Source organism: Odontesthes bonariensis, chromosome 7 (genome assembly GCF_027942865.1).
Source record: "Odontesthes bonariensis isolate fOdoBon6 chromosome 7, fOdoBon6.hap1, whole genome shotgun sequence".
NCBI lineage: Eukaryota > Metazoa > Chordata > Actinopteri > Atheriniformes > Atherinopsidae > Odontesthes > Odontesthes bonariensis.
Genome location: NC_134512.1, coordinates 16,804,315 through 16,831,530, shown reverse-complemented (window position 1 = coordinate 16,831,530; position 27,216 = coordinate 16,804,315). Strand labels below are relative to the sequence as shown.

The window sequence follows — 27,216 nt, the reverse complement described above, 5'->3', positions numbered from 1 at the left end:
GGGGATGGGGGTCACACTCTCAAATACGACCTGTGGCAGAGCTCTCCGGACTCTGCATTGATAAACTCACGACGAATGAAACGACCTCCTCAAATGGGCAAAATGTTCCCTTTCCGTGATTATCGGAGGGTATTATGAAGGGGCATACCTCGTTAAAAAGCCAAGTCCGGCGACAATTAAGGTCTCCATTGACATTGGCTAAAAGTATTAGCAAAGCCCTGAACTTGTGTGGAAGGCGCTAGTTAGCCACTCTACAGTTACCTCGAGTAGCACTAACACAAACAGCGTTCTGTGAGGCGGTGAAATATCGAGGAATTGTAGACTATTTCAAGTCTGTTATCAAGACATTTAGCTGACACTTGTATTAAAGACACTATTAAAAGCACATTAATTGATCTAACGACACAATTCGTTATGAAGACTATTTCAGGACATCAGTCAAATTGTAGCATTTTAGCTTCAGAAGTTAACAACTGTAAACATTAATCCCTACCTGTCCTTGTCGCAATTTCCACCGTGTGGGGTCCGGGGGGGGGGGGGGAATAGGGGTTCGCCCTCACACGCCACTCTTGTCAGTCATTTGTTGTCACGACAAGAGAGCGGCGGTGATAGGTCTAGTGTAGTTTTGAGGTTCACAGTTTCACTCGCTAGTTGACATGCTCAACCCCCCCCCCCCCCCCCCAATTTTTTTTTCTCCTCGGATCTATGCGATTCAGAACAATGACCCATTTTGATTTCAAAACGGCGAATTTCGCCGAAAGGTGGCAAGTTTGCATGCCTGCAGTCAAAGCCAGCATAAATTAAAATGACTTTATATGCATGTCTTATTTTTGCATTTTATTTCATTGCAGAGAAAAAAAAACAGCTGCTATTAGTTGGATAACAAATCCACCAACTCCAGCGGCATAGCAAAACTAATAGAAAATGAACTGAAGGCTTTGTAATCATTTTATTTATTTATTCAAAAGGGAGATTCTGGAGTGGAACATATTCTTTAATATATTAGAAATCTACGAAGAAACAATCATCTTTTGGCAATCCATAACCAGATTTTTAGACCCATTTTATTCTCGTGTGTGATATTCTAATGCAAACTTCTACACCCAGAGCGTCATGCTTCTTACAGTGAGCTCTTTTATGATTTTCTTTAAAAGATTAATGCTACGCACCCTATCAAAGTTGTTTTGCAGTCAGCAACACTTTAATTCAGATTAACCGATTTAAATAAATTCATTCTGAGGGTTCATTGCAAGTGAAACCAAAACGCTGTCGTAAAAAAGTTCCAGGAGGCTCATCGGGGTCGTTTTTTTCCCACGTAGCCTGCAGTGTGTGTACTGTAAGCTTTTGATTTGATGTCTTGGCTTCCGTCAACTCTTTGCTAAGAGGAGTATACAAAAACTGATGACTCAGCAAATACATTTTCCTCATAACAAGCCCAAAAAAAAAAAAAAAAAAAAAAAAAACTTAAATCATTTATTAAGGAACATGTTTTTTTTTTTCATACAAAACAACAGAATATATAAAGAAAAGTCACACATGCCTGGGAGTTCTACTGTTGCTCAAAATGTCATTAGCTGAGGAAATGGCATGACTTGAATTTAAAAAATAAAATAAAATAAAATAATGAAGCAAACTTGAGTGTGTCACACAAGCACGCACTCCCTTTGTCCTGTTCTGGCTTCATATACCATGTTGTAAAACAAAGTAAAATACAGAATGACTAAAAGTGTCCTTTCCTACACGTGGACTAAAAGCTACAAACATAAATAACAAAAGCACATTTGTTTGGCTTTTATATTACACAGCTTCAAGAGTCCATCCAGTGTCCACTTTTTCCAATTCAAAAGATGAGAACAAAATAACAACGACAACATTGATGAACAGAAATGACAGCTCACTGTGCAGAAAGGAGTGAAAACGGAAGGGGGTTAAAACTCCTGTGTGTGCGTGTGTGGTTGGTTGCCTCTCCATCGGAGCTCAGGGAAAGCTCACTCGGACTTGTTGAAAAGTGTGTAACATGTCCATGTTAAATCCCTCTTGTGGGGGTGCTGTGTGCTGCTGGATGGGTGTGAGTGCTGGCGGTCCATTGCAGACAGAGTGGGGGGGTCTTTAGTCTCTAAAGTCTCTCTCCTCACTGCAGGAAGGAACAGCTAGATTGGGAAAGCCAGGAGGTTCATCTTGGTCAGGTCACCACCGTGAACCACAGACACAACACACTCTCTCTTTCGTACACACACTTCCGACATCTCAGTCAGCCAGACACCCCTGCAGGTTTTTAAGTGGTTCGTTCCTCCCCATCTGTTTCCTGCTTGGTCCTGCGCAAGTTGCTTTTCATCTTCACAAACTCTGGGGTGTTCTCCTGTTCCTCCTCATCTTTCTGCTGGTCCAGTTCCAGCTGCACGACACGAGACATTGAAAACATCAATTAAATCAAGTCACACTCGATTGAAAGAGAAAATTAGAACCAATATAGTTCAAATACAGGGAAGATACAGTTACATGTGCATTAATAGACACCATTTCCAGTCATCTACTTCACCTGTTCAAGTTTCTGTTGCCTTTTCATGAGCTCAATCTCCAGATCGCTCCTCTTCTTGTGGGCCTCCTGCTCCTCCTTCTGAGCCTTAATAATTTGTTCCCTCTTTCTCTTCTCTAGGACCTTCTGCAGTTCAGGTTTGTTCTGAGGAGCCAAGCCCCTGTGCAAAATAGACCAGTGTTACAGTTTGTTCAAAGAATAAAGCTTATAGGTCAACCTGCAGCAACACAGGGTTATGACACTGAGCAACCCCATTTCTGAGAGAGACCAGCTTACAAATGAATGCAAAACAGATAAAAACCATGACCTAATTCTAGTTTGACATGCAGATCTGTATTAGATGTTCCGGATTAAACCTGTCAATCTTGTTTTGAGAGTGAGACAATCGGAGATTATTGTACATTTACAAATCTGCATAACTTATGTTTGCCATGGAAAAGTGGGTTGAAACCTTTTTATCTTAAATTTTTTGCTCCCTGCATATCTTAAACTATCTGCAAATACAGTCCCATGTTAGCCGTCTTATACCAGGACTGTTACTGTTACACAGCCACATTGGTCTGTGTATTCAAAGAGAGGAGAATAGAGACATCTTGGAAAAATGTCTTGGCAAGAGGAGCAAAGTTACGCAATCCTCTAAAGTCCTCCAAATTACAAGATAAAGGGGGCTGAAGAGGAGGTTGGGCAGGGAGTATTGGGCTGGAGTCAGCCATAAAAGGCAAAGATTAATAAACAGTAAAGTCACACTTAAAGGATCACAGCCACAATCAAATGCCACATATACACAAATAAATACAATAAAGAGAAATGACAGAGGCAGTGCTTAGTTAAAAAAAACAAAAAAAACTGTTATCAATTCAGTTTTGCCCGACTTTCCTTGTGATCAGTTCTGTTTTACTTCCATGACTGCCTGCGTCTTCACAGAAAACAGAGTGTTCCTACCTGCCTACAGCTCAGCATCAGCAGAGCCTTAATTAAATGCATAATTACATCCTGAAGATTACGTAACCAAGCCCAGAAGCCAGAATGTTCCAAGATACCGGGAGTTAATTTACAACAAGGCGCTACTTTATTTAGAGTCAGTAACTGCTGCAGTTAAATGGACTGTTCCCATGTCAGTGGGGGTCTTATGAAAGCACTTAACACACTGAAGCAAAGCATAGGGAAGCAGAAGTGACGAGATCGGGATGTTTCTACCTTATGCAGAAAACAGAGGAGGTCAAGGTTAGTGGGAGCAACAAGACGAGCTATAAAGGCCACTCGTTTTTTCAAGGTTTATATAATTGCTGATCCTGCTAACCACAAGTGCACACAGTCTCGCAGACTGGGCGGAATGCATGTTCAGTACGCCACACACCAGCACCTCCATCTGTTGTAGTCTGAATTTCTGAAATTCCTCTGTATGTGTGTATGTCTAAATGTGTGTTTGTGTGTAGGAAGGGTCACTGCTGCTAAGCAATGGCAGAAAAAGGCCCTCAGCCAGAGACTATTTTGTAATCTTGATTACATAACGTTTGTTTTTTTCCATCCATCCATACACCCACCCACCCATCCACCACCCCCCTCCCCCCCTCTCTGTCATCAGTACAACTAATCCACCACGCAGACGAGATTTCAATACATGCGAAAGAGTCCAATCAAAACAATTTCCCTTCCAAAGCCCACTTGGTTTGTCTTATAAGCTGATATCTCAGTCGGTCTAGACAACTAGAAAAAATATTTTGCAGCTTTTAGAAACTCAGGATTAATTTATTCAAATGTGTTTTCTCATGAAATCTCTCCCGTTTCCCCAGTTTTCATCAACACTTTCCTTTCATACTCTTTGATCTGTTTAAAGACAGAGCATCACTGCTGTGATGGAACAGCTGGCCACAGCAGGAGTGTTTACCCAGCTATTTATAGTTCATGTACAAAGCTGCCAGCACTGTATGGTGAGAGGAAAAAAAACAAACATTGAGTGTCAAAAGGTTGATAACATACCATGGTACACATGTGCATTAAACCTCACACTTTAAAACTGCATGGAATCTTCTGTCAGAGGATCATGTAATAATATTAGCAGCTAGTTTATATATATATATATATATATATATATACACACACACACACACACGTGTGTTCAGGTATGTATGGTTTACATAACCAATTTCTGACTCGTGCACTAATGCATTTATATAATAGCTCCGATGAAAGTTTTATATCTTAAGCTTTACATAATAATGCTGCTGGAGGGTAAAGGAAGCCACTGAAGAGACCCATAGCGACACAATAGAGAAGCATCAGAAACAATCTGGTTGAATTCGAGAACACTACGACGAAAGCAGCAGGGTTTACTAAATTCATTCACTCTCTATTAGTAGAGATCCAACTAAATTAGCCTTGGACACAGTCTGCATCATTTCCCCTCTATCTTATCAGTTTTGAATAAGAGTTAACTTTAGGTTATTGCCATCTTGAAATTGTTGGACAGCACGGCGGGTTTTAAAAGGTAATAAACAATGAAATCGTTATCTGTCATGTTGCCTGCTGTATGTGAAAAAATGTATTTTACTGCTTAATTACAGTCCCAGTCATATGCTTGGAATTCCAACCTTTTTGTGGTTTGTCTGCCACAGACCATGGTAAAACTTGGTTGCTAAGGGTCTCCTCTTCAAAAACCATCTAAAAATATCCACTAATCTTGATAAGGAGGTATAAGAAGAAAGACACTGAGCAATCATCCAGAGAGAATAAAGAGGGTGTTATCCAGCTCCTGACCTCTTCTGGTTCATGAGTAGCTCTCGGTGCAAGTCTTGGTGGTTACGGGAGGTCTTGACTGGGTTGATCAGCTTTTTGGGTTTGATGAGCTCATCGCAGTCTCCCTCCAAGTAGTCTGGTTCCGCCATGACGCTCCTCCCTGGTGACAATGACAGACCAGGATCTGATTAAAGAGAGAAAATGACTTTCTATTTACCATTTTCTGGGACACGGGTTTGCATGCAGAAAATAAAGTAGACATTAACCTACTCACTGGTTCACCGATTAATCTGGATAATATTTCATATATCATTCTGACATGTGGTGGTAAATAAAAATAAATAAATAAAAGAGTAAAAAGACATCTGCAGTGCAAGCATGGCTGTTAAAGTAGCTGAAACGAAAGCATATGTTTCTTTAGTGTGTTTTAAAGGCAAACGTTTAATTTCTGATAGGACACTCATTTAACACCCTGACACGAACATCTGCTTGATCCTTTAGCATGACTTTTTTGTATGGTCTCTATAGTGATGAAGGGATTGAGCGCTGGAGTTACATAAATGTTCCACACGGAGTGAAGTGGAACATTTCATCCTCTTGTCAAATGATATCAGAAACACATGCAAAAATAACACATGAATCTGTGCAGCACAAAGTCACTTTTGAATATATTTTGATGTACCTTCTTATGCAAATGTTCCACATGCTGCTGGTACACTTTAATTCCAGAGGCTAATAATGTTTTTGATAAAAACAAACAAACAAACAAAAAAAAGATAACTCATTATCTACCTTCATGTGCACATATTTTCTGGCCAGTTTAGACTACACAATGGCCGACTGACCAAAAATATTTTGCATTTCACAAGTGGAAATTAGAATAATGATTTAACGAGTTGCCAACAAAACCAGTGACTAGAAAACCATCAGATTCTGCTCATCAACAGCAACAAAGACTACCAAATCAACATCACAGTGGATCCACCACAATATATTTATAAAATTATAAAGAAAGATTTTTTTGTCCGGTTGCGTCATTAAAAATATATCCAATTGCTTCTAAACATATGGTTCCAAAGCTCTATTCAGGAACATGATAAATGGATAAGTCAGGAGATCCAACCACACGAACATCTTCCAACTACCTAAAAAGATGTCTCTTTGAAACGTGTATCAAAAAGCTGTAAAATACCAAAAAAACCCATATATATATATATATATATATATATTCACTTTTACTTGCAAAAATTGCTCAAAACCACCTCTTAGACTGACTCACCCTGCAGATGAGGAAAGACAGGGTATCTGAACATTGTCGTCATCACTGCTACTTTGATTCAAAATCCGATTTCCAGGGAAAGCTATTAGAGCCGACTGTCCTGTTTTGTCAGTATGTTGCAGAGCCTCGTGAAGGAGATGCGCTTTGTACTGCACAGCTGTCTGCTACTGAGCTGGTTGGAGTTCAAAGTCTGTTTTATAGCTACGCTCACACACACACACACACACACACACACCGATATACGCCAACACAAACTCCCTCTCTCTCTGCTCTCTTTCATCTCCTCTCTCCCTCTCACTTCAAATGCAAATCTTCAGGAATTTATCAATATTTTTCCCTGTCAATAAACAGAATTTTCCACACAGCAGTTGCTTTATGAAACTCATGGTTTCTTCGTCAACCTAATCACTGACACTTTGTGAACAAAAAAGGTGTTTTTAGAAGAAGAGTTAGGTGGTCTAACAGTGCACTCCTACATCAGATTTATCAGTATACTTCAACAATGCCCAACAACTGAATACATTCATTTTCCCACGTCCTAAAGGAATGACTCAGATTTCTAAACAATCGTGCCTGCGATTTCAAGGCGTTGCTTGGTTACAGGTCTCCTGTTTGGCTGCAGTCTGATGATAAGGGTGGACTGAAAAAACAACCCCGAAGATGTTCAGGATCTTGAGCTAGCCAATCACAGTCCGTTGTACAAAAGATGCATTGCACCGCACGTGCTGGAAACAGGAGGGTGGGCGAGGGTGTCAAAACATAGCCTACATTAAATGGACTGGTGTAATGAGTTAAAGCCACCACTAGAGGTCGATGTTTTTACGCTGCCAAAAAATAAAACCATGTCAGTTACATAACAAAGAAGCCTCAGAGAAACATGGCGATACTGCACAGGCTAAAAGGACAAAAAGCAGAAAAATGCCACATCACTAAAAAATACTTTAGAAAAATAATTTGTTGACAAGTCATGATAATAATTTTAGCTGGTTATAATACCTTTGGGGTATTATATAGAGGGTAATCTCCTCTAATCCTCAGATTAGTAACCTTTCAAAGAAAACTCATATGGTCAGCACAAGTCCAACAATATATTTAAAATAAATTCATTAAATCCTCATCTAGCAGAGTACTCTGCTTTTAAGTCCTGTTTGGAATGTCTGTTCCAAAAAAAAAAGCACATATTTTGCTGTTTAGTATCGATGTATGACCGCATCACAAGTCATGTTAGTGAGGGCCGCGGCACTCAGTACATTTTGTGAGCTCACAGGTCATCTATACACCTGTACTGTGTGGTTTCTGTTAATGCAGAGTGCAACTGGTTGAAGAACTCACAGACTGGCAGTGTGTTGTCACAGTGTCCGTTGGTTTAACACATCTGCTCCGACTTCCTCTGTGCCCGGGGGGGAGAGGGGAAGTAGCATGGGGAGTTCAAAAGAGACCTGCACCCTCAAATTGGAGCACCGCTCAAAGCCAGTCTTATAACTGGTAGTTTTACATGTTTTATTTTCGTCTCCTTTGGTTTCCTGCATCCTAGCTACAGATGGCACGGGTAAACCATCAGTTAAAGTTTAACAGCTAAAAACTACCATTGTTAGCAATCACGTTCTAATGACAGTCAGATAAAGACAAGCCTTCTTCCTTGTATCCTGTGTTGTAACCTGCGGAGTTTAAAACTATAACAATACTATGACAAACACCGTTACTGTTAATCTTCGTTAATCAAACTGCTATGCCATAAATAGTAAAGTCACTCCAAGCATGTCAGACAAATTTATGAAAGCCCCCCCTGTCTGTGGTTTGAGGTTTTCTTTTTTTTTTGGTTTGGGGACACACCCCTACAGCAGAGGAATACACACACAGATAATGAGCCTCCAAAGGACCACTGTCCAAGAAATCCAAGAGGAAGCGTGCAGCGTTAGGGCGATGCAAAATGCAAGACCATTCATGAAAGAAATTAGATGAAAGTTTGTAAAAACTATGGAAACCAAAGGAAAAAAATAAAAAAAAAATAGGTCAGGGCAGGGTCTCAAAAAAGAGATGAGAGGATGATGTGAACACAGCTTCCCTTTGTTCACTTCCCCATCTCCCTGCAGCCGTGAATTGTGTTTTGTGTGTGAAATGTCACATTTCTGAATAAGCCGACAACAGGAAACATCCCAGTTGTTGGAAATGCTACCTGCAGGAGGATTAAAAGTAGCACAAACTTAAATGTGTGCATCGATACAACTGTAGTCGTGCTTTTAAAGATATTACAAATATCATCCTCATAGCATGCTTCTCTTTCATCGTGTAAAAGTGAAATGGAAACATGCGAGGCGGTTTGGTTTAAGAAGAGGAAGTAAATCGATCAATGAGTTTGCACTTGTGGCTGTGTGTGAAAGTGTACCCAGTGGTGGCAGGTTGCATTAGAGCTGATAGAATGACTGGTCCTCGAAGGGTAGAGTGCCTGCACTGTGCCAAGCTATTGCATCATCAGATCCAGCTCAGCTATATGAGCCAGCACGCACACAGACCTGCATTCATAATACTCAATTCTCACTTCTCTCAAAGCCACTTTTCCCGTTTCTTTATATTGTGACACAGTTCTAAGAGCCAACACGTAAATTATATCAGTTTACACCGATGCCTCATTTCATGCGTATGACTTATACAAAAACAAGCATAATGTAGCTATAGTCAAAATTTCCAAAAAACAACGCTTCAGATAATGCAGAAGGGTGTCGCACGTAGCAGTGAATCCAGAGAAACTGTAATTCTACAGAATACTCACGCCCTTTTTTCAGCTGCAGTTAACTGCTTTATTTTGCAAGCCTACACTTTAAAGCGCTTGATTTATGCTTTCATGTTAAAACACAAGCCATGATGTGACCCGCTCCGTAGTGATCATTTCTACCTGTGTGCTTGTGTCTGCGTCAGTAAATAAGACGAGCAAAACAACAGTTCGCAACAGATTTTCTTTCGCAGTGTGTCACGCAGAAATACCCCACCCAGAGTTTCTAGTTTAGGGGCATTTCTTTAGTCTGCTGATGTGTCACACCTTGCTGCCATTCATCAAGCCCGACTACAGTTAGCAGAGGAGTGCAAAATCTCCACGGTTCTTTTTCCAAGTGTGGAAAGGGCCACCCCGAGGTCCCTTGTTCCCAACTTTTGTTTACTTGTAAACAATCAGAATTAGAAACAGAAGCTCCAGACCCCCAGTTCTGCAAATACATGGACAGCAAACATTGGAGCTGAGGATTGTCGGAACTGCTTATTTTTACTGAAATTACTGCAATGTAGGCAGAAGTGAAGGCGCCAAAGACGGGATGTATGACCTCTCCCCTCATGACATGACAGCCATGAAGAAAAAAAGAAAAAGAGGAACATAGCTCCACAGGCAGAATTCTGGGTATTGTATCAGAATCATAAGCAAACCAGATGGAGCCCATTAGATATTTTGTTTTTTTCTTTTGTCTTTCAATACAGCAATAAGCCACGAAACACGATGTACAGGGTGAGCAAATCAGAGCTGCCACAGTCCATGTTGTTACAAAGTATGCATGTATGTATGGAGGAGCAGATTTAAACCGGGAAGCAGGGTGCATGTTTAAATAGTAGATGTTGCATAGCGTAAACACAGAACCACAAACCAAACATGACACAAATGCTTAGCTCGTTTATGTCCATCTACAAACCAAAAATCCAAACAAGAAAGACACTTTCCCAGCTCAAACAGATGAGTGCAGATAGAGAGAGAAAGGCCGACAGACAAGTGATGGGGAGAACCTAAATTGGCCAAACAAACGATGCTGTGGAGACCATTAGAAAGACAAACAGTTTAAAGAAGCGGACTATTATGGACATCAGCAAGATGCAAATGAACATATACAGTTATGATTGGCCCAAAAATGTCCTAATACTTAATAATGACATGGTTTAGCCCTTTATGGGTCACAAGTGGCTTTCTGCATGCTGCAGCCTCCGAAAACAGAGAAAATAAGGCAAGTAAAGCAGCTGTGGCCTCCTCCACCATTTGAGCCCACATTTCTCCTCTAGGATACAGGCAGAAACCGAACAGAGCATCTATAGATCTGCACAGGGTGGGGCCAGGCAGTCAGCCGTCATTGGTCGTGAACACACGGCAGACCACACCTACTTGCCAGGATTTATTTTCTTGGGGTCAGGATTTCCAAATAAGGACTGATCAGCGTGTTCTCATTCAGTTTTGATGTAGGCTGACGCATAGAACATAAAAAAAAGAATAAAGGAATCTTATTTGGAACCTGAAAGAGCAGAGTCATATTTACTGCTGATTCTTGATGACTGATAAGCAGCTGAAAAACAACAACAACAAAAACAAAACAATAAAAAACAGTTCAGTAGCCGTACGTTTTCTTAAAGTATTTATACCTTCTTAATATTGGTCACAGCTTTGGGTAGAAGATACAAAAAACAGAAGCTTAGCAATAATATAAATGGGAAAAGGCTGGTTTTGAGTCAGCCACATGATTAGATTTCATGTCCAGAAGGGAGAAAAAAAAACCAAAACAAAATTCTAAAACTTCCTTTACCTACATCATGTTTATTTGGCCCATTTAATCCTTCTCATTCTCTTGTTTTTGTCTCCTTCTTGGCGAGATCCTGTCTGTTCCACTCACAGATGGGAGGTCCACCCCTCAGGGGAAATTGCGTCATCAATAACCCTGAAGCAACCCCCACACCCCACTCTTTCTCTCTCCCTCTCCCACATACACACATATACACTTTCCTTCCCAGCTATGTGTTACAAGCTGGACAAATCCGGCTGTGCGTCTCTTAGCCTTTCTGTTAATGAAGCGGCCATTGAGCCATAAATAGAGGAGGTCCTAATTAAAATGCAGAGATACAGGCTTTTAATTGACAATTCAGAGAGAGAGAGAGGGGTGGGGCAGAGGTGTACTTTTAAGATGGGGACAGAAAAAGTAAAAAAAAAAAAAAACAGACTAAGATTTGAGTGTTCAGCGGTGACAATGAGATAGAAAAGCCTGAGTGTACATACATTCTCATTTACAAGCCCACCCTGTGTCAACACATAAATCATGGTGGAAAGCACTCTCATTCACGAGCACCTCTTGTTCAAGTGCATATCTCACGCAGTGTTTGTTTTCAGTATTTCATTGTACGTTGGTAAACTAATGTGAATAGAAATAGGTGCTAACATTTATGGGTCAGTCCATGTTAAAAATAAATTTAAAAAAAAGTAGAAATAACAACACTTGTATCGTATCACAAAGAAGGCAAAAACTTTTTGTTTTTCTCAGATCACTATGGAGATGCCAAGTTCCCCATTTCCTATCAATACGACACTTTAATGTGTCTCAGTTTCATTGAAACTGTTTTTTCTAATACATCACACCACATGTACAATTAGCATTCAGAGTATCTGGCTTAAAGAGGGTTGAAGTTTGAGGAAGAAAAAAAAAAAAAAAAAAAGAAAAGAAAATATCTCCTGAAAACTATCCTGGAGAGTTTGGGGGTTGAGATCTGTTTTGCATTTCCTGCCAAAAGTGTGGGGGTATGCAGCGATGAAGAAGAGGAGCTGGGGAATTCTGTGGGCCTCCTAATGTACTGACCTCTGAAAGGCCCCGCCCTGCTCCCGCAACGCAGTGATGTCGCCAGGGAGATGCAGGGGTATGGGAATTTACAGTCAGGGTTTTAGGGTTCATAAAGCACAGATGCGCAACCATGCAGCAATACAGACAAAGGGAGAGGACAAATTGCATCATCTGACAGCACGAGGTTCAAACTCTGGCTGTGCAGTGTGCGTCTGTGTGGAAGTGTTTAAAACACTGAAGCCATTAGGAGGACACAGGACGACTCAATAGACTTATGACGCCCAGCCACATTACCGCCGGGTGGTTAGAGTGTCTAGGCATATAAGGAGCTGTGACTCAAACTGTCAATTGTTTTCTATAAGCATAAGGTTGCCAAAGATTTAAGTCATTTGAAGTTTTTACAGTGTAGTTTTAGTGAAATGACAAAAAGAAGATGGGGAAAAAGGAACAAGAGTAACTTCCACATTTTCTACTGACTAGACTGAGCTCTGACTGACATTAGTATCCTGCAGATAAAGTGGTGTCGTTATGGAAAAAAAAAAAAAAAAAAAAAAGTCATTAATAGTTCCCTGATCAAACAAGCGCCTTAATACAAGCAGTGATCGCTGTTCTTTAATCAGCTTTTCTAACCCATCCTCTTCCAGTATGCTAGCCGTCTGCATGCGAGAGAACCGGCCCCTTTAAGACTTACAGGGCCTCAATTATGAAATTGACTTATGGTAATTTTTTTTTTTTTTCTAATCTCAAATGCAACTTGAGCAGAAACCACAGTCACATAGTTATTTATGAAGCCTTGTTAATAGAAGGAAACCATCTATAGTCTCGACTTGACATAAGTGACTTTCCTGCAGCTTACAGTGGGATACCGCAGTATGGGACAAATACTGCACATTCAAGCCTGTTTGCCTTAGTTTATAAACCCATCATTTAGGCCATAGAATAATAAGATTTCAACCTCTTCTTCCATGCCTGCAAAACCTTAGCTGTTCTCTTTTGTTCTGTGACTACTCCTGAATAAGCCTTCCTTTGTGCGTACATTAAAAATGAAACTTTTTTTTTTTTTTTTTAAATGCGCAACACCTTTTATGAAGTGGATATAGGCAGACAATCAGAAATTTCCATGGGACTAAGATGAAGTACAACTCTAAGAAGGTTTTTATGAACGAGGCCCCGACACTTAACACACATAAATATTGGAGATGAGGAAAATCGTAACTCAACTTTCCCCTCACACAGAGTCCTCTGCTGTACATCACTTACTGTAATTTGAGATGGCACGCTGAAAAAGGAAGAACCTTTAAACCTCTACCTCTCATGTGTATATTCACCACGAGCATGTTCCTGTTCTGCATTCAAAACAGTGAACTACCGCTTTGCACTTAATTTGACAATGCATTAGAGAACTTTTCAGGTCAGATTAAAACGACAGCATTATAATCTTCGTTTGAAAATGGTGTCCTCACGTGACTGTTTCTGTCTGTGTAACTTTCCCTCCCTCTTTCAGTCGTTCAGCTCGTGTGGCCTCTCGAGAAGCATTTGGTCTTGTCCGATAATAACATGAGCTCGGCCACAACCGCATCTAATGTGTTATAGGAGCTGATAGTAATATGAGCAAGTGTCCAGATCGGTTAGTTGCAGCCGAATGCAATCAGGTGGCAAAGCTTTTGTTACAACTACAAGCGAAACCGTTTTTTTGGTTTAAATGCTCCTCAGAAAAGCTCAAGCTAATCAAGTTCAACTGTCAGCTCTCTCTTTGAGCCAATGCATTCCTAGTTTGACCGCTTATTTTCAGCACCGACTGTGGTAATTCAATGTGGTGGCTCGTGCACAGACATGTTGCCACACTGTATGAGCCCCAGGGTCAGGCAGATAACAGAATGAATGGGATGGATTGAAAAGGCACAGACACCATATTGAGTCACGTTGTAGGAATGTGATGAAACGGCACAGTGATTATTGCTTTGGGCACACAACAGCAAGTATGGACACACACGTACACAGATAACCACAGAAAGCTAAACAAATACTAAACTAGTGACACGTTGGAACGAGAAACATTGGAATGCACAGATTAAAATCAAAGTGCTGACTCAAACACATGTTCTTAAACACTGGTAAGGGGTTACAGTTCGGGCTCACACCTGTCAGTCAACCACAAAAGGCTGGTCTTTACCCTTTGACAGTTGGCTCCGACACATGCTTCTTTAAGTATATGTATAGACCTGATGAGAACAGGTGGACTGAAACAGAAGACCAAAGAAGACAACAAATGCACAAGATCCAGTCATGTATGTTTGACAGGCACGTCTAAGAAAAAAAAAAAAAAAAAAAGACAAATTATTGAGAGGACACCTGCACTTTTCATGTAAACATGTCCCCAGTTACTGTACAGTCCTCATCACTCTTGTAAATACAGCTGTAATATCTACACTGTCAGTAGTGTAAAACCCACACACATTACATTTGACTGAGCAGTGTGAAGTGCTGTATAGTCAAAAAGGAAGAGTCTTTGTTATGGCTGTGCTGTCTGTTCCAGTTCCAGATTCAAAGCTTTGTGCTCAACTGCTGTTTTTCTCCTGATGGATCAGAGTCCCGCCCCTCCTCGCCGTCTACTGGCTGAGCCCAGCTGGGACCTCAAAGCTCATTGGCTGGAGGGCTCACCAGGGAGCATTTGGGAGGTTCTCCTTTGTTTACATGCCAGCAGAGAAAACCCCAAAAACAAGTGTTACCTTGAGCAGCCAGACAATCATCAGTTAGTCAGACAATCAAACAAGGGTGCGAGCACACATATACACGGACAATGAAACAACAAAGGCTCAAAACAGGCCGTGTGAAGTGACTTTGTTCAGTCTGATTCTATACCTTATACTTCACTACAGATTGCACATCAATGTATATTCAAATTGGAACTGAAAGCAATCATGCATTTCATTGTCTGATGAAACTTTCCACGACCAGTATTGGTATACATAGTGAAACCCCCGAGGCGTCATGTTTTTCCAGAGAAGAGTGGGTCTGTTCTTCTCTGGGTGCATGTTCCTGTTTGTGTTTGTAATGACACAGAATCATACATCCTGATTCAAGCATCTTAACCCAGTACACAATGCTCTATCTCCCAATTTCCCTTTACTTCAGCCGAACAAGCCGCAAGGAGTAAAATGTTTACAGGCTGCGCGCGGGCACGCGTGCCATCCATTCTACAAGACGATGCAAAGTGGCCAACACAGTAATGGCGCTTTATTGTGATTGAAGCTCTGACATAACAGAAGGAAAAATCAATGGAATTCTTTGGGAAGCTCAGTCTTCCTAGGTGTGTCTCTTTGCTTTAGCCTCTGGTATGCATACAAGTACCCTTGATAAGTTAATCAACATTAGGTATTGAGCCTGCCTGAACAAGCCTGTGCATGTCTGACTTTTATATAAATTGATCTCCCCACATAGGAATGCATACACACCCACAAGCATACAGGCTTCTGCAGCTATCCTCATTAAAACACTATACTGACTACTTTTCATTGTGGGAACTATTACCAGTTCCTGCTACATTCACACCTTCAGTACCTCCCAACCAGTACCTCGGAAATGATGTTCTGCCTCATTAGGACAGGGCTTTGGTCCCCATGAGGACTACAGGTTCCAAGACATTGAGTGATTACACCAGAAAAACATCATCATGAGATCATGAAAACAAGCGCACACACACACACAAACTCTCTATCGGGATATTTAGCTCCTATATTGTGGCCCAATCATGATAAAACCACAACGCAGTGTAAACAGTTCATTTTTGTCCCGTTGACGGATTCAGGGGTTGCGCCACTTCTGTCACTGCGTCATAACATTTCATTCAGCCAGCATACGAGAAGGTGGCACAGAGATGCACAACAGGTCTGTGTGAAACAGACAAGACGGATCGAAATGCCAAGCAACTCAGTCAGCGGCAACAACTTGGATTTCAAGAAATAGTTGTTATGCAACTCAAAAACGTGATGCTTTACATGCTTTACAACAAAACAAGGAAAGGATATTTTCAACTCAGTAAGTTTTTCGCTTATCGTGCAAGAGGAAAGAGTAGGAAAAGCTTTGTCCGATTTTACTCCAGGAAACTACAAGGCAGAATAGTTTAAAACATTCAGTTGACACATGTAGGCCTAAACTGAAGTAGAAACCGGAACTTGTTCAGAAGAAAACAGTTCTCACGGTAGCATTCTATAACATGCAGGAAAAAAGCAATACTTTGGCATCAGCACGAAAACGCAGAGCATTCACACCTTTCTGGACGAACTAGAGGCCAGTGTTTCCTATAATCAAAGCAAAGAGATGCTCTGAAACCTCTGTTTCCCTAACGGGGAACCCCCCCCCCCCAAAAAAAACAAAAAAACAAACAACAACTTAAAAACATCTGCTACAAGGTAGTCTTTCACTACCAGCATGCAAAATCAAACTAAGAAGAAAGGAACTTGTTACACAGCAATTCTGTGTGTCCTGAGCTGTGGGTCTTAGGGATCAGTGCAATCTGCTGAGCGATGAAGATTCGGTGCCCACGGACCGACCAGCCAGGCTGTAAAAGATAACAATGTCAACACACACGCGGGCCGCTGGTCATGTGCATCCTGGAAACGCAGCTATTCCTGACCGAAACACCTTGATTCCCTTGAGGTCAGTTTGACTCCTCAACGTGGAGTCTGATCCTGTAATGACACATCTGAGGACTACACCAGAACCACTAATGAACCCTTGCCATTATAGAATGGAAACTAAGACATTTCATTCATACTTCAATTCCTTTGAGTGCAATAATAATGGAGCGGACAGCAGTTCAGTTAAAACTCCCACCACACAGTGACTGCATCAGCCCTTACGGGAAACAGGACAGCAAGAGAGGCTCAGTAAGAGAAACAAGAGAGGAGAAGGAAGAAGGGGGTTCAAAGATCAGAAAACAGATGTAAATCGTTTACCAAACTCCCCTCCAAATGACTAACACATGTGCGAGAACTCCCCTCTCTCTCCTCACGCCGCACCCACACTCTTGAGTTGTGCACCTACTCATTTATTCCACCTGTTTTTGTCACTTCTCCACATCTGATGACCCAAATTTCAACTACTTCACCTTAAGATCGCTCTGTGCCACAAGTGTTTGCCAGGCTGCTGTGTTTCGGGCCTCCGCCCAGAAAATACACAGACTCTGGCTCCAGTTGGGTTTCGCCCTGTTTGCTTTATGTTAAAGTTTGACAGAAGCATAGTGTACCATGAAGGAGAGAGTTTGTGATTTTTCAATGTGCAAAGCTTTGTCGAAAGGGACCCACAAACACTGGTGCACATGACGGTTGGTCAGTCCGCCTGATGACAACTCATGGCTGTTTGTCAGCTCTGACTGAAGCCATGTGCTTTGACACAGAGGGCGAGAGTCATTGCTGGTGCCATTATGCACTCTGGCTGACTCACACACAATGAACTCAGCTACAAGTCACACATTAAATATGCTATTTTGTGTCTTGAACAAGTCTAAATAAGGACTGCTTTGATACTTGCAGGCTGCTGTAACACACAAGAAAGCCATTGAAACAAAATATATGCCTTGAGTTAGAGGACTACAGACACTTTTGAGACAATCGTGATTTTAGGACGCATGTTTATGACTTTAATAAGTGTGATTTCCTAACGTAATAGCCTGTACAAACACCACAGTTCAGTGCCACAACATCTTCTCTGAACATCACACAAACACTCACGTTTTCCTAAAGAGCCCAACTGCCATGCACCAACCTGCTCTGAGGAAAATCTAACTGTCTGTACGTACGCCAACGTGTTTGTTCTCCACTGTCCCGTCGCTACAGTCATGCGCTTCACAACAAAAGGAGACAATGAACCAAGAGTTTGCGTTTTGCAATCTCATTCTCCCTCTCCTCGGTCGACTCTTGTACTTTCTTGTTTTTAAGTCCAAAACCTTCTGCTTCTGCCGACGGGGTGGGACAGAGGGCTTAAAACGTGTGGCTTTTTGTTGGTGCGCTTGTGAATCAGCCCCACACAAAAATGACACGAGCTCCAGACAAGCGCGCGCACACACACACACACACATGCACCTACCTCAAAGTGGAACCCGACGCGACTTCTCCAACTCAACTTGTTTAATATTTAAAATGACAAAGTGGTGCAGGCCACATCGGTACGTCTCCGGATCACTTCTTGGGGCTGAGGTGTGTCTCCTTTCGTAAACTGTTAGCTCGAGCGCGTACACACGTACACGCAGTCAAGACCCATAGAAAATGTAAATTTAAAGTGGGAGGGAGGGGTTTTATGACGCAATACGTTGGCCCCTCCTCCCCCTTCTCTTTCTTTATATGCTCGGTTGAGTAAATGAGAGGGAGACCCCTCGAGCTCAGGGCGGGGCGTAGTTGATGCGCGTGCACATCATATAACGCGCCCACAACTGAACAGTAACAAACAGTTGAACATTTACTACGTGTCTTGAAAAGTATTGAAACGTGTTATTAGGGACCTCATCAGAATTATTTATAGATTTTTATGAAACTTATGAATTTTGTCTGATATACATGTGGGTCAACTCAGCCACTGCCGCTATAACATTCCCTTGAACCTGCATTATTCATTTCAACATCAATAAGTGACCCATACTCAAAATGTCATCACATGACTTTCCTGTTAACTAAAGGTCGTCTTAGTATGTTTCAAGTCGTTGTTTTGGTTTTATGGCCTCCGACTTTATTGTTTTCCATTCGCGTTAATTAGATGCATTTTATGTCCCTGGAGGCAAATCTCTGATAAACCCTCCCATCCGTGCCTGTATACCACCATATGAAAGCTGAACACAATGGGACTTGTGGGGACTAAAACAGGGGGAAAAGTAAATAAATAAAACCATTTAGACACTGTGTATGTGGCAGAATACTTTGGATCTACTCAGAAATGTTTTTAAAAACCTAGTTAATATTTAACATAAAATCATTCTGTTGGCACCTCCATTCTTTACCTTAAGCTATATAACCCAATACCATCATAGTACTTTAATGCTGACAGTAGCAAAATAAAGTGGCATTCTGTCTTTGGAGAGGTTGAGGTGAAACTTGCCCGATTTTCTTCACTATAATTTACACAAATGCTGTCATTAGGATTCCCTAGTACCTTGTTTGGCAGCACAAAGCCTACATAGACTTTTATTACATTATATACATTATTATATACATTATATACATTACATTATATATATTTAAGCATAAAGTTTTGTCAAAACGGGGTCTTGTGTAGACGGTCTTTCCAAGCAGTGCAACAGAAATATCCTGAAAAGTGTCTACTCATTTTTGCTGCGCTGATGATGAAAATCACCAAACATTTTTGTGTTTACCGATGCACTGATGATGGATGTGCACCTGCATTTTAACCGATTGAAAAGAAAGAGGGTCAATAGACATTCGGACCACACATCACTGACATCAAAACGTTTGAATACCGGTTGGTTCTCACTTGAACCTGAAATAACTCTGTTCGATGTATTATAGTTTTAAGCTGCAAGTGTATTCCTTACACTTTTCCCCAATTTCCCCCTCATATAGTGTTCACCTTGTATCTTCAAGAAGTTTCTTAGATCTTCACAAAAAAAAGAAGATGTCTTGCAATTGTTTTTTGTACACCACGTTTTTTTTTTTATGTTAAACTGGCAGATCATTTCAGCCATCACACTTCCCTTTGATCAAAACAAACCAGCCTTGCCTGTTGTTGCCACAGACTGAATATCCTGAGTATTCTTTGTGATAAAGAGTAATCTGCTTATCGATGAGGGGCCCACGGATCTGCTTATCCACCACCCTTCTGTTAAATCGGCTCACTGAACCCCCTAGTTTCACGCTGGTATGTCGCCTTTCCTTGCTTTGCTTAATTCGGGGACTAACTGTCCAGTATATCCTTCTTTGGCCATATCTCTATCTTGGATGCAGTCTCTGTTGGATAAAGATCCAAGTTCCTGTTCAACTAGCCAAGGAGGCTTACTGGAAATTACAAAAAGAGCGCAAAATGACCCAAGGGTCTATTTAAAATCTGCACACATGGGAGGGGGGGCATCACAGTAGCTAAACATTCCTACGAGCTTTCTCATAATTTAATAGGGGGGGTGACTAAAAGTGTTGAACTGAACAATAGGGTGAGTCATGAGAAGGGTCGACACTGACACAGAGGACACTCCCAACAGAGACCACCATACTCAGAACCCTGTGCTTACAGGAAACAGATGTGCACAATGAGTAAGAGAGTAAAAGTTGTATGAAAAACTAAAAGTCAGACCAGCTATCACTTGTCCTACATGTCAGTCTCATCATGGTATTCGGGGTATTTTTCTGCTCAAAGTGGCAGTGTAACACAGCACGGGAACTCAAAGAAGACACTGGGATTAGTTATTGCAATTGGAAGGGCTTGCAGCTTTATAGGTCTCACCCTGTTGAAACAACCTCTAAAAAGTTAAATCGAGACAATTTTCATTATGCAGCCACTAATATCAGCGAGGTAACCGGAATTTTTTTTAAAAGACAAGAAAAATAACCCAGCCTCACAAGGCGAGTTGTGCTGAAATGTGCCGACATGAAGCGATAATGATCTAACTCTTGGTAAGAAAGCACATAAACATATTTCAACAAAAACTTTAAACTTCAAATGTAACATTAGCTTAGTAACAGACATTAACAAATCTACTTTTCATAGGTTTAGTTTAAAAACTAAAACAGCATGGCATTCAAATTAAGTGGTTGAATTTTTACCCAAACTAAGTAACCACTTCCTCACTGCTATGGTGACAGTTCTGTGGCAACTCGATCAACAGAGTTATTGCATCTGTCAGTAGTTTCCGTTTCAGGTAGTTTCACGGAATTTTTAGAAACATTTTGCAATCTTTTTTTCTCTAAACCACGACTCAGATGAAGAGATTCTGCTTTGCTGGCACGCCCCCAAAGAGTGGTTTGAGTGAGTGTAAAGCTACTTTTGTTGTTTTAAACACACAGAATTGTAACAGAAACCCCATCTGCACCATACCTACATCAGCCATGTACACAGCGTGATGCAGGCTCAGAACATCAGTTTTACACCTTGACCTACATGTTGAGACAATGTCAGCATACAGACACGATTTACAGTGCTCAACCATTGTAAATGGTGAGTGTCCTCACTGGATGTGACCGACTGGAAGTTAACAGCTTCCCCACTGCCTCTTTGCTATCTCCCACTGCTGGTATCTTAAGTCTGATTTCTGAGACAGATGTTTCTGTTACTGATCCAGGTTTTCCCATGGTTTGATTTTGATTTGAGTTGTGCAGGTCGGTTTGTACGTGAGGCCCTTTTTTTTTTCTCTGTCAGGCCTCCAAGGGTCTCCACTTTAAACAGGATACAGCAGTTATCTGAAAACCATGGTGACAGAGAGGCTTTCCTGTAAATGTGGGCAGGTCTCAGAAGCTAATCTGTCTTGAGCTTTTTTTTAAATTGCTTTTTATGAGTTTTTGCTTTATAATCCAGTGAAACTGCACAGAATTAATAACAAAAGCAAGAAATGTAGAAGGCAACGATATCCTCTTCATAGTTCTGTTGATAGAGAAGAGCCACATCGAACATCACACAGAACAGGAAAGGAGCTGTTGTAAACATTTTCATGTAATTGCAAGTAACATACCCAAACACCACCCCCTGTATGTTTGACCTACTTCTGAACGAGCGGGGGTTTGTAGCAGCAGTACATTCACCAAATGTTGAAAGGTATATTGAAGAGAATTCAGTTAAATTTGAGATACAAGTTGAAACTAAATGCTGCCATTTTTTTCTCATCTCAGGCAGACTTAATGCATTCTTTCCACTATTTTCTTCCTTGTGTCTGACTCAACAACAGTTGAATAAGCAGTGGTGGAGAAACCGCAAGAAACTCTTTGCTTAAGTAATATTCCACATTCATGACATGTGTTTTGGAAGAAATTTTCAGTTAGTTCCTTTCAGGGGCCTCATGTCTGTCAAGATTCATACACAACTATGTGTGTTATGAAGAGGATGTGTTCGGGCTCTTTGTGAAGCTTTGATAAAGCTGTTTTTTGTTTTTTTTAATAAAATCTGGGCATCACTCCCACTATCAGCCTGTCTGTCTTTGAGATGTGTTCTCCAATTCTTGAGGTAATGTATTAAGCTTTTCCTGTCTTTCCCTTTTTTTTCCCCCGTGAGTGCTCAGCCAAAGTTCAGTTAATTCAATCACTGCTGGATGACTCACACCAGTGTCCCTTTCTCCACAGATGCACAGATACACAAAGCCAAAGAGCAACACACACAAATACAAACATGCACACATGCACCACGTTGCCTGGCTGGAAGGGGTTTGTGAGGTCAGTGCTGCGTCAGCCTCTCAGTGCACTTGTGAAACGATCTCTTCTTCCCCAGCTTATTTGGCCACTCATCTTCTATTCTATCAGCTGATGTGCCTTAATGCTTTGTCTTTCTCCATGTTTACTTGTCTGGATTCCCTATTTCTTCATGTGAACCTCAGCACCAACCCAGCTGTTTCACTGAATTTATAGCACTGATACAATGCAGTCAGGAGCAACAATTCCTGTCAAATAAATCTCCTATTGTAACACCTTATCACTTTATTCAAGACCAGCTTCTTTGTTCTTGATTGTTTACTAAATCAAGGATATCATTAGAAAGGTTTTGTCTCAAATTTAATTCTTAAAAATGTTTCATTATAAAATATTTTTTTCAATCTAGAATCTATCTGTCTGTTCCAATAGATCCTTATTGGTCATTTCGGGTAAATTAGGCCATAAATTCATTCAAAGAGAAAAGAAAAAGAATCACTCAAGCATAGTGAATGAGCAAAGTACAATTTCCTCCATTTGCATGCATATGTGGGATTATTTGCATGTGTTTGAATATCTCACAAACGAGCACATGCAAACATAAAGTTATAGTAATTCAGCTGCAGTCTTTGCATGTTGTCATAATGGCTGTTATTTCTGTTCAGGCTACGCAGATTTATTGAGCTTTACTGTACAGAGACTTTCCACTTAGCCTAATGACTGCCAATGGGGATGAGAGCAGATGGCTCCGTTATAGCACAGTTAGGTGGAGATATACACGGAACGGGTGAAAAGTCTTAATTTTTCGCCTATGTTTTAAGTCTATCTTATCACACTGCTACACACAATCTGCATTTATGTGTGTTTTGGATATAAATATTTGTCGATTCATATAGCATTTATATACTATGTCTATTTTATAGAATAACCGACTTCTATAATTTCTGCAAAAAGAACGTGTGCACAAATACTGTTCTCTTTCAAAGTGCTGACATAAGCTAAAAGGTTCCTTGAATGTCAGGCTTAGGTCACAAGTCATCTATAAACAGAATGGACATAAAACAGATACAACGACCAAAGGTGATATGTGGGAGGTGAGCAAGGTTGCGTAAACCCAGAAACCAGACGCGAACCACAAAACAGGGAAACTTGTATTTGTCCATCCCCATCTGTCCACTCCTCTTTGTGTGTTTGTGTGATTAAGTCGGACAACCAGGATTTCCAACAGAGAAAGCAGGAAGGTCCTTCTAACAACACGGCTACGCCAAGACTGCAGGAAATCAAGGTCAGAGTGACAATTGTTTGTGTGTGTGTCAGAAGGAGAGAGAGAGACTGAAGAGGTTCTGTGCTGACATTACCCCCCGGTGCGTCATAATATTTCCAGTTTTATCCTTGGGGAGTCGTGGGGGACAGAAGTGTTCTTGTATTGTTTCAATTTCTCCCACTGGAATAAAAACACCACAGTTGTCAATCTGTCAGAGTTCATTGTGTTAATATAACAACGCTTAAAGAGCCACACGTAACAGATGTTCACATGTGCACGTTTGTGCATGTGTCACAGAGACGTAATTAAGCACGATAATCCTTTAAAAGCATCTAAAACACTGCCCATGGTTAGTAAAGCACCAATCAGAACAGTATTGTTCTGGTAGCATATTTTGATTGTTTTTCTTTGTCTGTGCAGGAGAGCTTAACCACCTTTGAATTCATGCATGTATACAATGCGTGTACAGTAATTGGTATAATTTTATTTTATTGCTGAATAACAATGCTCCTATTCAGTCAATACATACTTGAGCTGTAACTTAAAGGTTAATAAAGGAAAAGTGAGGTTTTTTTTTCTCAGAGGAATATTCAACGCCACTGTGAGGTAAGTATGAGGTGGGCAGAATCATTCAGCAGCTACATTAAAGACTCAAAGAGAGTGGTTAAGCCTCTCATTATTTTCCAGTAACTGTCACAAACCCTCCATCTTTGAAATCCATTTCACAAACTGTACAAAATCAACTTTCACTGAGGCAGAAAGGACTGCCTCCCTGATGCTGTGCTCACAGGCTCTCGGTATTATTTAAGTCGGGGAGGATCATCAAAACACGATTCAGTCATTTTTGAGGCATTTGTTGCCAAGCAATGAAAAACTTTGATCCACCTTATGAAGCATCATCCTGCACAGAGATTACGGGCTCATTGTTGTTGCTTTTTCAGTACCACTGCTTTAAAATAAGTATGTTTTAGAAACTGGCAACAGTTTTGAGGGCTCATTTTCAATCCATGTTCAGTCCAAAAAGGTCAAACCTGCACATTCTTATTGACAGCAGCCAATACCCATATCCCTCCATTAACTTAGGGCCTTGTGGCGTCTAGAGAGCCAGAACAGGCTCATCCTTCTGTCACTCTTATTCTACATATGTATATATTATTAAATCAAAATCGCTTCCTTCTTGTTCCCATCTTAGCTCTTCAGCTTGAGATTCTTCTTCAGGTGCGGTCATGTTTCAGCCTCCTTTACCTTCTCCATGTCTCTGAGCTCTTGACACTCTGTACTATGATAGGCCTAATGATGGGCTCCTTTTTTTTTCTAACTCTTTTGACAATTGGCAGTGAGTCATTTAATTGTCCAGTTGTCAGATCTGAGAGGTTCAGCTACGTATTAACTGGTGTCTCAATATGAGAGAAATTTTACTTGTGTTTATTCATGTGTATATTCTGAATTCTGAAGTTGCAAGTTTTTGTGTTTTTACACCAGATGGTATAATTCTGTGAGACACTTATCTCCCAAACCCCATCCCAAGAATCCATCCCTCTCGATGCTGTCAAATCAGTTTTGATAACAAAAGACAGAGACAGACTTCAGATGGGGCAACCTTGGTTTGTGCATGCCAAAGCTATGTTACACACTTTACATTCTGTGGCACACACGCGATTTCTCTCAAACATCTTCAGAATGTACACAGACACACAATGTGCACACTCAATCACATTATTAATCAGCCACTCAACTCCATCCTTTTACCCATTTATAGTCCTCCACCCCTCCCGCTGCTTTACCCCAAAACTCATCGCCAAGGTAACCGCCAGCACTCACCTCTGCCTAGACATCCTGGCAAGGTGAGAGTATGCTCACACAGGCACACACTGAAGCAAACACAGGATCATATCTGCAAAGTCTGCTCTTTCATCTGAATCAGCATTCACTACAGACAGAGACAAAGAGATGTTTCCCTGATCATTCATGAACACTCCACTTATGGAACAAAAATTCTTCCATAATGACATGATGACACGCTGGGAGCATAACTGTGTGAACACCATCATATCCTCCATCATTTCATCGCCACATAAAAATTTAAGTTGTTTTTCCATCAGCAGCAGCAAACTGGAAGTTTTTTTCCATTCCAAAGTCTGTGCCCAGCAACTCCAGCGTGGAAGATGAGGAGGTGAAGAAGGGAACGGGAAGTTAAGAGGAAGAAGCTCGTATTGTTTTCCATACCTGATAACCCTTCATCCTCTGTCTCCCTGTGGCCAGACCTGTCAGACCCTGTTTCCTGGAATTCTGATTCCTGAGGGGAGGTGTGTGGGAAGAGAAAACAAAGGGACGCTGTCAGTCATTCTAAGGTCATCAGTGAATAACAAACACATTAATCTAATGGACATGTCTATATAGAACAAGGTGTAGGCATGTGGTAATAAAAAGGGGAATCCATGGATGTGACTGTAGTTCAATGGCAGGCTTACACAGAAAGAACACATGGTGTTTTCACATTTGATTATATGATTTGGAGGGAAACAGTACCCTCTTAGGTTTCTTCTCATCTGTGGATTCCTGAAACTGACCTTCAATAATTGATACAGATTTACACTAAGTCAAACGTGATATTTAATAATTTCACTGACTGGTGTCAAGGAGGGGTTATGGGCAACTTTATTAAGGGCCTTGGTATTGTTAAAGATGGTCGAAGGAGACTAGCAAACAACGGTATGGAAATCTGAGCTTATTGCTCTTTCATTTACTGTCTTTGTCGGTTGCAAAAGCTTGACTCACCCATGGTCAAACCTTTTGTAGACAGCCATGCAAGTGAAAATACCTTATTTCCAAATATGAAGAAATAAATGATTACACATTCCTAAATATATCAGGCTGTAAACTCTTCCAGAATCGGTCGGTGTTTAATTGTATCCTCTCCTCTCTGCCACTGAAATGTTTCCCACTTTATCATCTCTCAGCCTTCCCCTGCCTCTTTGTCTTCAGTAATTTTACATTTCAGCGTGTCAGGCAGATACTTAGAGGATCACGTGGCTGCTGATTGCTGAGAGAACATATGAGGAGTCAGGTTTTTTTGTAAAACTTCAAAATCTGCTGAACTTGACCTTTCCTAATGATGACTGTAAACAAGCCACAGCCCTGACATGCTAACTAAGGTCTGACCTCAGTGAAGGTTATGAGATGTCAGATATTTAGAGATAACCTTTTGCATGCTGCAACTTTTCCCTCTCAATATTTGAGATATTTTCAACCTTTACTCATTTATTTACATAAAAGGAATTTTGAAACTGCTTGAGAGTGCTCAAACTTTTGCGTGCCACTGCAAGCACGCTTCAGATAGTGGTTAGCAGCCAGTATTGGGTCAGACAATAATTGTCAGAGGGGGTTGTTCATATTCTTGGCTCACTGTCATCGTGCCCAAACCAACCCCTCCATTTGCCAAATAACAGTGTTCAGCAATCATTTACTATTAAGTGTGACTCTGCCAGTGCAAT

The 27,216-nt window shown here is 40.9% G+C and overlaps 1 protein-coding gene across 4 annotated transcripts; it reads right to left on the bottom strand.

The window, feature by feature from the left end:
* Nucleotides 1-1,459: 1,459 nt before the first annotated feature.
* On the bottom strand, nucleotides 1,460-18,381 carry fam107b (family with sequence similarity 107 member B). 4 transcript variants are annotated; one of them, XM_075469738.1, is made up of 4 exons: nucleotides 18,212-18,381; nucleotides 5,294-5,456; nucleotides 2,540-2,696; nucleotides 1,460-2,395 (listed from the first exon to the last, which is right to left on the bottom strand). In XM_075469738.1, the coding sequence occupies exons 2-4, from the start codon at nucleotides 5,419-5,421 to the stop codon at nucleotides 2,276-2,278; spliced, it is 405 nt and encodes a 134-aa protein (XP_075325853.1). In that variant the 5' UTR covers nucleotides 5,422-5,456; nucleotides 18,212-18,381; the 3' UTR covers nucleotides 1,460-2,275. The 4 variants fall into 4 exon arrangements, with proteins under 4 accessions (XP_075325853.1, XP_075325852.1, XP_075325850.1 ...); XM_075469737.1 differs by having other exon boundaries at nucleotides 5,294-5,432; XM_075469735.1 differs by lacking the exon at nucleotides 18,212-18,381 and adding an exon at nucleotides 6,552-6,728.
* Between the last annotated feature and the right edge of the window lie 8,835 nt (nucleotides 18,382-27,216).

Excerpts from the sequence above, each read along its gene's own strand:
- fam107b (XM_075469735.1), bottom strand. The coding sequence starts at position 6,594 with ATGACGACAATGTTCAGATACCCTGTCTTTCCTCATCTGCAGG. Across the intron at positions 2,697-5,293 it reads CTACTCATGAACCAGAAGAG|GGGCTTGGCTCCTCAGAACA; the intron begins GTCAGGAGCTGG and ends TATTTTGCACAG. Across the intron at positions 2,396-2,539 it reads GGCAACAGAAACTTGAACAG|CTGGAACTGGACCAGCAGAA; the intron begins GTGAAGTAGATG and ends CGTGTCGTGCAG.